This window comes from Cynara cardunculus (genome assembly GCF_001531365.2).
Source record: "Cynara cardunculus var. scolymus isolate 2C chromosome LG 8, CcrdV1, whole genome shotgun sequence".
NCBI classification, from domain to species: domain Eukaryota; kingdom Viridiplantae; phylum Streptophyta; class Magnoliopsida; order Asterales; family Asteraceae; genus Cynara; species Cynara cardunculus.
This window is the reverse complement of record NC_037535.1, coordinates 17,639,523-17,651,888: the sequence shown is the minus strand read 5'-3', so window position 1 is coordinate 17,651,888 and position 12,366 is coordinate 17,639,523. Positions and strand designations below refer to the sequence as shown.

At 35.3% G+C, this 12,366-nt stretch overlaps 2 protein-coding genes across 3 annotated transcripts; one reads left to right on the top strand and one right to left on the bottom strand.

The window, feature by feature from the left end:
* Window positions 1-2,090: 2,090 nt before the first annotated feature.
* Window positions 2,091-6,330, top strand: LOC112516403 (multiple organellar RNA editing factor 1, mitochondrial). 2 transcript variants are annotated; one of them, XM_025123422.1, is made up of 6 exons: window positions 2,091-2,525; window positions 4,390-4,487; window positions 4,562-4,627; window positions 4,739-4,891; window positions 4,991-5,598; window positions 6,234-6,330. In XM_025123422.1, exons 1-6 carry the CDS (start codon window positions 2,131-2,133, stop codon window positions 6,240-6,242), a joined length of 1,329 nt encoding a protein of 442 aa, XP_024979190.1. In that variant the 5' UTR covers window positions 2,091-2,130; the 3' UTR covers window positions 6,243-6,330. The 2 variants fall into 2 exon arrangements, with proteins under 2 accessions (XP_024979190.1, XP_024979189.1); XM_025123421.1 differs by having other exon boundaries at window positions 4,739-5,598.
* A 1,717-nt stretch (window positions 6,331-8,047) lies between these two features.
* On the bottom strand, window positions 8,048-10,151 carry LOC112517214. Its single transcript, XM_025124576.1, has one exon. It carries the CDS (start codon window positions 9,755-9,757, stop codon window positions 8,507-8,509), a length of 1,251 nt encoding a protein of 416 aa, XP_024980344.1. The 5' UTR covers window positions 9,758-10,151; the 3' UTR covers window positions 8,048-8,506.
* Between the last annotated feature and the right edge of the window lie 2,215 nt (window positions 10,152-12,366).

Here is a 12,366-nt window from a genome sequence, read left to right as displayed (position 1 = left end):
ACCTGCAGCAACCCACGATTTCATCAATATATTTGATGAAATCTTCATAAATTTGTTTCATAATTCATTATAGTTATCATTAAAATAATGATTTTAATAATATAATTTCCTTATATATTGAAACGTTTCCTTTCTTCAATATTTATTTTATTTAATTTCCTTATATAATATGAATTAATAACTTCCATAATTACGAAATATGTGTACAAAATGTCATAAATACCCTTATTATTTAAATTTAATTGAAAACAAATGGAATTTTCTTATTGGTCGAATTTGGTTAACACGGTTTTTTAGAATTGGACGGTTCGCATTTGAACCTGCCCCTATATATATATATATATATATAATTAAGTTCTCTATCATCAAACTTTGTAATTGGCTTAAAATGATAAAAGAAATGTGAAACTATTGATTATCATGATGATTGTTTTGTCATAACTCATAATATATTGAATTATCCATCTGTCCCATACATATATTCTCATAAAATATTTAGATTCACCATGCACATACAGTGTTGTTACCTACATTTGTATAATTGCAAGACGTTTTGATAACTTGCTTAAATTTGTTGTAACGTACTTGTTTCAACTTTGGCCAAAAACCCTCATCGAAATCCTTCATTCCCAAACATACGGTTGCACGAAGAGTAACAATAGTTGTTTTCAGTATTGTGACCATTTCGACTATAAGCAAGTATGATTGAATTGTTAATTTTTTATTTCACATGTTCGAATATTTTTGATCTGCTTGAGACTGTTTTTTCTTCATAGTTTAGTTTCTCGGTAACAAATCTTGAAAAAATATGGTTAAATCATTTCATGAATAAAGAACCACTGTTATCAAATTAATTTACAAAGTTTATTTACCATGTTCGAGAAACTCGTGAGATGTTATTTCATCCAAATATTCATTTGTTTTGAAACCCCTCGTGATTCTCTTTCAACCGACTTTGCATGCATGCAAGGGTCTCCACCATCTTTGGACTCGAAGAGCTTCTAAATGAGTCCATAATATGTCTGCTAGTACTAAAAGTGAATTCATATGTCACAGTGGATACATGTGTTTCAAGAACATCTTTAGCTAACATAGACCAAAAGTTATGCCTATTAGCATCATCTTTTGACCAAAGTACAACATCAGATTAAAGAGTCTTTGGATTAATATATTCGTCAACCAAGTATCTTTCAACATCATTTATATTTCTTGGCACATCCATTTGTTGTTGTTGCAAAAACGATTCTAATAATTTTTTTTTACTCATGATGAATTGGCAAGAGGTTCATGCTTACGTGAATTGCTTAAACAATCCCAATTTGCCCCTCTCGCAGTGGAAGAACAAATACTGATTATTTATACCGCAAGGTTATCTCGATTCATTAGAATAGCGAATATGAATAACTTAAATTTATACTTTTCCATTATTTTTTGTAACCTATACATATAGCTAAAAAAGTACAAATATGAATTCAACAAACATTTTATAAAATTTTACACATAATTAATATATATAATAAACTAGTATATTATATAGATTTAAATACATTTTTTTTTATTGAAGTTACATATATTAGCTGCGATTTGGTAGGTTGGGTTAAACTAATGGGCTGTTTGGCAGTTGCTGAATGATTTTGGGGCAACATGATTAAGAGGCTCTTATGATATAGTGCAAAAATGAAATATAATTGTTTACAATGAAATTATGGCGCTGAATGGTTAAGAGAGGTCTATGATACAAAATCATTCAGAGGGTTTTAGAACGATTAAAAGACAAAAAAAATTGTCAAACAAAATTCACCTCTTAACGATTTAGAGGTTGCTTATTAATGAAACTATTAAGAGGTAAACAAACGATCCCTAAACCTAACTCAATTTCAATCCTCTTAATTGGCTATTTAACGAATTGGGTTGATTAGGTTGTTAGTGGAGGGGGAGGGGGAGGAGGGGTGTAAAAATTAGGAGTTCTGAAATTCAGGGACTAAAATGGTAATATATGCATATGTGAAGGACCATTTTGTGTAATCAACTATAAATACATTATATAAAAGCGGATGGGTCTGAAAATGGGTTAAACCCTGAAGGCTAAACCCTAGTTGTCACCGACTATCTGGTTCTGCACCACCACTAATGGCGGCGAACGCTCTCCGACTCCAGCGATCACTTGCTCTAACGGTTTCTATTTTCAACCACCCCAGGCATTTCTCTGCCGTGGTATCATCCGTGGCAGCACCACCTTCCTCCTCCCCCTCTACCATCCAACAAAACCCTAGCCAATTTGATGTCACTCGTTCAAAATCCAGTAGTGTATCGTTTCAATTCATATCATCAAAGGCCTTCTCTTCGCGAGCTAGATACAACAATGATGATATGGACGGCGATCAGATTAGCCCTGATGCTATACTATTCGAGGGTTGCGATTACAATCACTGGCTGATTACCATGGATTTTCCTAAAGATCCTAAACCATCTCCTGAAGAAATGGTCGAAACTTACGTCCAAACTGCCGCAAAAGTTCTTGGAAGGTTCTATTTCCCTTTGAACGAGTGTATAATATGACTGTTAATCTCTTTACACGATAAGGTTTCTACGTAATCACCTGTGATTCAATGAGGTGTTACGATTTATAACCCTTTCATATGCAAATTTGGGTGTACATGCTTATTATAACGGTTTGTGTTCTAGACGATAATTTTTGTTGGGGTTCAAAAATATGCTAGACGATAATTTCTGTGAAAAATGCCTATTTTACTTGTCAGTTTGCTAGCCTAACTCAAATAGGCTCCTTGTTGTCGTGTAAAATTTTTAATATTTGGTTTGACTAGTTTACATGGTATGGTGTAATATGGGGTATTGGCTGTTGTTTCTATATAGCTTACCCTCTTATAAAGTGCCACTTCTTCCTGAGTAGGATTAGGTTATAACCATGAAAACTCCATCCTGTTAACAGGCTTTAACTCAGTAAAGCTTGTCGTAGTCATGTACCACTCCTAGATTTAGTTTGACAAGCTTACAGGGTACAGTGAAATGTGGGATTCTGGCCGTTGTTTTTCTATAAGTTAGGGGCTGTTTGGTTGGTTTTCCTTTTAAGTCCTGTATGGACGAAGCTGACTGTATGAATTGGGAGTGTTTTTTCATAGATAGAAGCAGCCTGTTTTTTAATTGGGTGGGGCAGGTTTGAAAATACTTATCTTTCTGCATAAAGCTCCCCCGCCAGAAGCTTACCAAGTAAGGGGCTGTTTACTAAATTTTTTATTAAGTTCTGTATGGATAAATTTGTCTGTTTGGATAAATTTGTCTGTCTGGATAAATTTATGTTGCTGTTTACTTTTCTATCTGAATAACAGTCTGAATAACAGAAATGACCAATTTACCCCTGAGGATAGAAAACCTTAAGCAAACAGCAAATACCCAAAAAAAATGCAAACTGCAGCTTGAAATTTCTTGTTTCCATTATATATACCATAAAAATGATTTTTGCCTGTTCATCCTCCCTCTCGCCTGTTTGGCGTTCGCCATCTCCGGTTGCTTTGCCGCCATCTCCGGTTGCTTTGCTGCCACCCCTATTTGCTTCGTCACCGGTGACCGGTCTGAGCCTTCGTCTTCGTCGCCTTCGCCACTCTACTCGTTGCAACAGGTATGGTCGATCGACGGAAAAGAGAGCAACAGCCGTCGATCGATGGAGAAGAGACCAAGGGCCTACCTCTCTTTTTAGGCTGCGACAATGGTGATGAAGCTTCTTCCATTGAATAATTGGTTCTTGAGGGAGGTTTAAAAACCCTTGGTCTTGCTCTAAAACCCTATTTCTCTCTCTAAAACCCTATTTCCCTTGGTCAATCGATGGAGAAGAGATCGATGGAGAAGGGCCTGTTTACTTGTCGATCGATGGAGAAGAGAACGAAGGGTGTTGGATCGATGGAGAAGAGACTTGAGAGAGGCGTGACTATTGTGTAAGGGTAGGACAAGTCTTTTACCTGGCTTAACCTGGACAACACATGTTTTTCATCTGGGCGAATAAGCCCATTTCTGAGCGAATAAGCCCAAGGTAAACAGCCTTGTTTGTCTGTGCGAATAAGCCGGTTTACCCACTAAGCTCATTAAGCCACAAGTAAACAGGCCCTAAGCTACTTCCTGTATCATTAAGCCACTACCAAACAGTCATGTATAGTTAACTGCCTAAGCTGTGAGTCCCGTTATGCTCATTAAGCTGTTAACATGCCCTTACCCTCTTACTCTTATAAAATGCCAACTTTTTATTGAGTAGGAATAGGTTATAAACCATGAAATTCCAACTTGTTAAACCGGTTTTAACATTGTTTTATATTCAATCCTTCACTGTGTTATGGTGTTCTGATTTGCTGTAGTTCGTTTAATATATAATAATTTCAGTGTGGAAGAGGCAAAGAAGAAAATTTATGCTTGTAGCACAACTACTTACAATGGATTTCAGGTTGAGGCGTCAGAAGAAGTTTCAGAGCAGTTTAAAGGTACATGTTTTGTTCTTTCTGGGAGTGGATGGTGCATGCTGTTGATGTAGATGATCTCACTCCTCCTTGAACAGGTTTACCTGGAGTTGTTTTTGTATTGCCTGATTCCTATATTGATCCTGTAAACAAAGAATATGGAGGTAGGATTTACTTTATGTTGATATTTGTCATATTGGCTTGGTGGCTCAAGTATGAGTTTCGAGCATTACATTTCTTATGGCATTTAAGTATTTTTGTGTTGCAAATATTAGGAGACAAGTACATTAATGGAACAATAATACCCAGACCACCCCCAGTACAATATGGAAGGCAAAGTGGAAGGTATAATGATCGTAATAGAGATTACAACAGACCGCCGCCTAGAGGTCGAATGGACCAAAATTCTCCAATGCAACAGAATTATGGTAACCCTAATCCAATGAATAATGCACCTGGCGGACAGGGTAATTATCAGGGAGACAGAAGAGGCCCCATGCCCACTTACCAAGGAAATTACAATGCAGGAGAAGGAAGAAATCTTAATCCTCCTAGGCAAACTGATTTTCCCACAAGGGACCAAGGGAACTATGCACATCCCGAGCAGAGGGATTTTACTCCTCGCGTAGGAAACTACAGCCAAGGAGGTGGTGGAAATTACAGGCAAGGGACTGGGGGACAATATGGTGAACATAGAGGTGGGCAATATGGGCAACCAGGTGGTGGAAATTATGGTCAAGGAGCAGGTGGACAATATGGACAAGGAGGCGGAGGAAATTATGGACAAGGAGCAGGTGGACAGTATGGACAAGGAGCAGGTGCACAGTATGGACAAGGAGGCGGAGGAAATTATGGGCAAGGCCCAGCTGGACCATACGGACAAGGAGGCGCTGGAAATTTTGGACAAGCGACCGGTGGACAGTATGGAGAACGTAGCGGTGGAAGTTATGGGCAAGCAGGTGGACAATACAACCAAGGAACAGAAGGAGGTTATGGGCAAGGAATTGGATCTGGCAGCAATCGGACTTCATCACAATATGGAGAAAATCCAACATTTTCACAGATGGACCAGAGGAACAACATTCCTAGGCAGCAAGGGAATCATGAAGTTGTTGAAGAAGCCGAGTTTACCAAAGTATGAATCACTCTTTCTTTTCCTACTAATGATCACTCTTCTTCATGAAATGTGTTATTTGTTTATTTAATGCCATTATGTCAGTTTTACAAGTGTTGGTGTAGTTTTAGATGAAATGATAGATAGTCTGCATGTGAGACAACACCAATATACACAGGTTTCTCTTGCTTTTAACAAGTTTCTTGACGGGGCTTTGTTTCCTATCCTTATAGTTTATGCTACATCTGAAAAAATTCATCAAATATGAAAATAAGGTGCTGGATACCTTATGCATTGGTGTCTCGGTTTATCTAATGTTAAATTGTTAATCTTGGCCTAAAATATGTCATCAAAACAAGCACTTTGTAGCATGTCAACTGTCCATGAGATATAGCAGCTGGTTTCGGTCTTTTACATTCTTAACATGTGCATCTGCTGGATATGCCACCTGTGTGTTCCATGCTGCAAATATATCGAAAGCATATGGTCTTGGTATTTGATATCAGAGAATCAAATTTGGTGAAGTTATGGTAAATAAAGCAAACTTTTTTATTTTCTTTTCTACTGAACATGTCGAGTGTGGCTTTTGTGGGGATTAGGAAAATTCTGTTGCATGGATGTACTGATGGAGGTTGTTGATATCTTTGCCTCTGCAGGAAAGATGATCAAGATGTTGAAGTATGAAGAAAAATGAGAGATCAGGTAAATATCCTTTAAAGAATGTAGTGTACAAGCTGAGCCAGAGGGAAAAAGGGAAGAGGAGAAAAGAGGGGGGCGGGGGGGGGGTTATTCTCTTTCCTTCATTATGATTCTGCTGTTTGTGGTAGAGGATTAATAAAATGATTAAACTTTCTTTCTTTTTTGAGATATTTTCCAACATAGTTGCCACTTTGCTACCATTCTGGCAGTATATTTGGTGTGCTACTCAAATGTGGTTATTCATCATATTTGCATAGTAGTATTTATATGAATTGGTCATGGTATTGTTTTTTCAAGTATATGATATTTTTATATGGCAAACACTCGGAAGCACTCCTGCACGCTCCTCACTGAGGTTTGAACTTTTGACCTTCTAAGAGGCCGCCGGACTCCACTGTTTATCGGTATGGTCTTTGTGCATTTTTGACCTTTTTAGAAGCAAATATTTATGGGAAATTTGGCTTTGTATACTTAATGATGTCATAAAAGATTATGTTGTCATGTTGCTTTAAATAAAAATATGTTCAACTCCTAACTTCTTTTCTCATTGTACTACCCTTGCTCTTATGGTTAAATTACATAGATGATAATTATAATAATGTTTTGTTCAATGATTATGGTACTATATTATGTCGATGCATCTTTAAATGTGCTTTAAAAAAAATTATAGCTTTCACTATGTTCTACGAGGTCAATTAGCCCTAATGTTGTTTTAATGATTACACGACGTCGTTATGATGCTTACACGAGAGCCATACGATAATGTTACGATGCTTACATGTAAATTGTTTTAGAGATTTTGAATCTTGATTACAATTTAAAGAATCTGTTGGATACTTACAAATTATAATGGTGTTGGGGAACGGGCGAATGATGGTGAGTGTTCATTTATCATCATATATGATGATGTTTGATAAGTTGAAATATGATTTTAAAATAGAGGTTGTTTGGTTACAAAAACTGCATCTCACCATTTATACCTCAAAGTTGTCACTTTACCGGATAAGATTCTAGTTCATCAAAATAACATTGCATGCAACAATTTATATGGTAAGCATTAATGGGATAAGAGTCGTCACTCTCACTTATCTGGTAAGACTCTTGATTCCTGACATCACTCTTATGGGGTAAGAATATATCTATCCGGTAAGCATTTGGTAAACAAGCCTAAGTAAAAGAAGTTGTTTCAAAAACAAAGCTTGTGAATATTGAATGTTCGAAATATTTACGTGATTCCTAAACAAGTGTTTTGCAAATGTTCCCAAATTAAGAATTGAAACAAAGTACGTTTCTTTATATACAATTTACGTTATTATTGATCATATTTACACTACATTGAATAACATGGATATTATTTTATCCATCATGAACACATTTTACCAATCATTTTATATTCCATCTCTCACACATTTTATTCTATTGACTTCGGGTGTTTTCACTCAACTGAACCAACTTCACTACATGGACATGGCAAATAAGAATATTTCATATTTGGTGAGATTTGAACCCTACACTTCTAGAAAGGTTGGTGAACTAAGGTATCGTTTACCAAAAACTTGTCGGGAAGTGCTTACCCGGCAAGGGTCACCACTCTCACATTCCCTGCCATCGAAAGAGATTAACGGTAAGCGTCTACAATCTGGTAAGACTCTTGATCTTTTCCTTCCCTTTTAATGGATAAGATTATCGGTCTCTTTATGTTCATCTAATAAGGTGATTGAACCGGTGAGCGCTTACCAAGATAAGTGCTTAATAAACGGCCTCTTAGCCAAGTTCTTAATGAAAATAAGGCAAAGTACAAGTGGGGGAAACACAAAACTCTTCCAACCAACAAAACTCAACCCTGCTGAAACACAACTCTTCCGACCACACATTAAAACACAAAACTCTAAATGCCACAGCACAAAATTTTAGAGGTAATGAATAGTAGATTAATTGACACAAAAGAAGATTTATTGTTTTAATGATGTGTTGGAGCGAACATGACCTCCTTTTTAGTGTTTCGGAGGTGGATTGGAGCTGCCCTAAGCCCGAACTATCTCTTTTATCAAAGAGATTGCTCTAAGTTCAGCACATGGTTGGATAAGAAAAGATGTGGGTTTACATAAATAATTATTCCTAATTATATATGTTGAATAAATAGATCTTCCAGTAAAATATAGTTCTTGAAAAAGAAATTACCTTAAAAGAGAATACATTCACATGTGTGTCTTTGATGATATATCCTTCATCAGAGACTAATTCCATGAATGAAGAACTTGTGTCCTCTGTAAGTAAGTGACCTGTTCTCAGAGTCAATGCACCATAGATGACCCTGCAGCTCCAAAATCTCTTCCATTTCTGCCATTTCGTGCACGAATTTAATCACCCCAAGCACCCTATCCAACTGTTTGACCGCATGCCTTAACATTTTCTCTCCATCTGATGTCAAAATCTTCCCAACACACAAATAGAATTTGTTCCCACCAACATCCGCGGAAAACCAACAGCACATGTCAAGCTCAATATCCCTAATATCGCCATATAGATAATATAATAGAAGTGTGAACAAACATTGAGATGAATGACCCAAAGATTTAGTCAATTTCTTCTGAACTAGATGTTCTTGGTGTCGAGCCTCTTTGTATCCAATATTCTTATCTACCAAAACATCTTTTATCTGTAGCAACCCTTCTTTCATGATCTCAAGCTTTGCGACATAAAAGAGAAATTCCTGATCGTTCTTCAAGATTTTTGTTAAATCATTGAACATCTCAAGAAAATCTGCCCATTTAGCAGGTGGTGGTGAGTCTGCATCTCTTTTAGGCGCAAGCCGCATCCATGAGGTTGAGTCAGGGTCGTAGGCCACAGCATCATCCAAGAACCCAAGACAGTTGACCACTATTTGCTGACCCATGTTATCCCCTTTGGTTGTGCACCCATAATCTTTAACACCCATTTCATATTTCAATTGATTCAATATCTCTCCAAGTGCAGCCATCCATATTTGGTGCTGTGTGATCTGTGGGCATATTGCAAGACGGACTAGCTTCCGCTGCTGAGCAGATACTTCTAAGATATCGCATACTTTCTTGAGAGAATTCACAGCAATGGGTTTCCGATAAATTGGCTTATTAACACAAATAGATGGCGATTTCGCTGTACATAATGTTTGCTGCATGGAAGGAGACCAAAGAAAGGCTGTGCCAAGTGACTTAAAAGTATGCATGCTCTGCATAAGAAACTCATCAGTCACAACACATTTGTTATGAACATTAACCAATCTTCCATTGATCAAATCAAAACCATTCAGCAATTGAGTCAACTTGATTAGTTTTGGGAAGGCCCTTTCACACCACTCAAACGACAGATGATCATCCAACTGTGGTTCAGTTAAGGAGTGATAAGACTTTGCATATAGATGAACAACTCCAGTCAACTTGTTGATTCTGAGAGGATTCGGGACATGAAAATGATTCCGTACATGCCTAAATGCCTTCATTATAATAAAACAAATTCACCACGTCAGGATAACTCTAGTTGGGTATTTCATCGAACAGTTGGTGGGCATGTTCTCCAAAAGCAAATGATAACCCTCTCAGCATTTGAAGAAACAAAAACTCCCAGATTTTGAATCTCCCCTATTGCCACTCACTGTCGTTTCGTTTCTTCCTCTGAAAAACAAAAAAGTTTGCTCTTTGCTCGAACGACTGTAAAAAAATCAGATATTCTACTCACCTGTTTATCTGCCGAATAACACCAAACGATTGAACAAACATCTGCTCACTGCTGCTTTGAATCCCCCTTTTGAGCTCTTCTCCCTAGGGGGTGTTTGGGAGACAAACTATTTTTTTCCTATAAAAGCACCTGATAGATTTAACTTCTTATTATCCGTTTGACACAGATATAATTTATTTATTCAAATACTCAAAAATGTTTATTACCGGTATAACACCGGAATAAGTCAATAAGTTGTTTTTATAAGCAATCTCAAACACCCCTCCTAAATAAACGTTAAAATAACTATTTTGATAAATATGTCAAAATACTGTTGATTTTGAATGATAAAAAGAGTAATATCAATAAATGGCTTACATTTTACTTAAAAGCGAGCAGAAATGAGGGCTAACCAACAAATATCAGAAAGGAGGAGAATGCAGAATGCAGAATGCATTGATCTTGCTCCAATTCTTTGTCCGTGTTGTGAGGAAGAGATCGAATCTCGCAAGCATTGTTTCGTCAAGTGTTCAAAGAGTTTTCAGTTGTTGGAGAAAGTCTTCAAATAGTGGAGTTCGAGCATCACATCATCTATCTCTCTAGATGATCTCATTGCATGTACGGACTCTATCGTCGTTCGAAATCCAATTAGGATATATTGGAAAGCGGTGGTTTGCTATACTCTTTACTCGATTTGGTTTCAGCGGATAAATCGGACTTTTAAAGTAGTCGACAATCAACAAATCGATCGCTTTTTTCAACCATAAGTGTGCAGAAGGTTTGGACTCTCTTGGTCTGATTGGTGCGGAGGCCAAGGTTTTGATGGTCAACTCCTACTCCTTTTTGATGTTCGGGTCATGGCTAGATCTCGTTCTAGAGTGCTTCGTTTTATTTCTGGTGATGGTTTCTTTTGGTCGTGTTCTTAGTTGGGCTCAAGTTTCTTAGGCTCGCCGCACTTCTTTATGCAGATCTTTTTTATTTAGGTTTATTTGCCAGGTGTTTTTTTTCTGTCTTTTACGAATCCTTTGTAAGTTTCTGGTGTTTTGATAAAAGTTGTTTGTTGTCTTGATTGGATGTGCAACTAAATGATTATCACATTTTAAAGATGAGTAATCTTAATCAACTTTTGACCGAATAGTATTCCCCCATAATCAGTATCTTCCCACATTCCATTCACCCATCCAGATGATATTTGTTATAATGGAACTGATGTTGACTATAATTCCTAACCTTTGAATAATGAAACTATACAGGTCGAGATGTCTTTTAACAAAGAAAATACAGTATTGAATTGTGTTTATCTGATACTCAATTTTTTTAGGATATTGATTGGATTATAAATTTGAAAAGAGAAGAAATCAATCAAAGTAAAAAAAAAAAAAGATTAAATCCCCTTTAAATAATATACTTTAAATGGTCGGGTTGCCATGAAAATAAACATTTTTTATGAGACTATGAAACACACTGTAAATGTTCAAATATATACTGTAAAAATTCTATATGTATTTTTTGTGAATTTTCGACATCTTTCATGTAAATGTTTTATTTTTTATATAAATATTTAATTTTATATCAAATTTAATGTTTTGTTGTGAAAGTTCAAAGTAATAAAAATCTATTCAAAATTTTCAAAGCGAGTTTTATAAAAATAACTAGAAGGGTTTTCGTGCAATGCAGCGAGATACATCTTTATTTTAATGTTTTGTTTTATTTTTTGTCTCTGTTGGTATAATACAACTTATGTGGTTTTAATTAAGAAAGACAATGTCTTTACTTTTGAATAAAAATAAATTTGAACATATCATAAAATTTGAAAAAGTACATGGATATTTTTGTACAATTTCTTTAATTCAATTTTATTATAATTTAATTTAGGTTTAATAGCAAAGTAATTTATTTTTGACTTAACAATATAATTTTTATAAAGATAATGATTCTGTTAGAACTCAATGGTTATTCTAATTATATTTTAGATTTTTTATATTTAAAATGAGATGTTTATCATATATTTGATTATGTTTATCTGCAGTCAGTTATACGAATTTAAAAATAGAGCTTTAATAAATTGTACTTACGCACAATTTACTTGTAATCTAAAATTTTAAGTAATATACATTAATAATAGTACTACATACATAAAAATGGTTTATAAGAATTTTTGTTAAATGCTTTATAATATACATATGAGTTAATTTGTATTTTAATTTTATCCATTTTTTAAATAATATATTTTTATCCATTTTACATAAAACATTCAAAATATTTTAATTATATAATAAAAACAATTTCGATATTTTTTTATTATTTTACATAAAGAAATAAAAAATTAAATGAAATTACATATTTCTTAATTGTATTTAATTAAAAGAAAATGTTTGATTTTAAAGAAGGTTT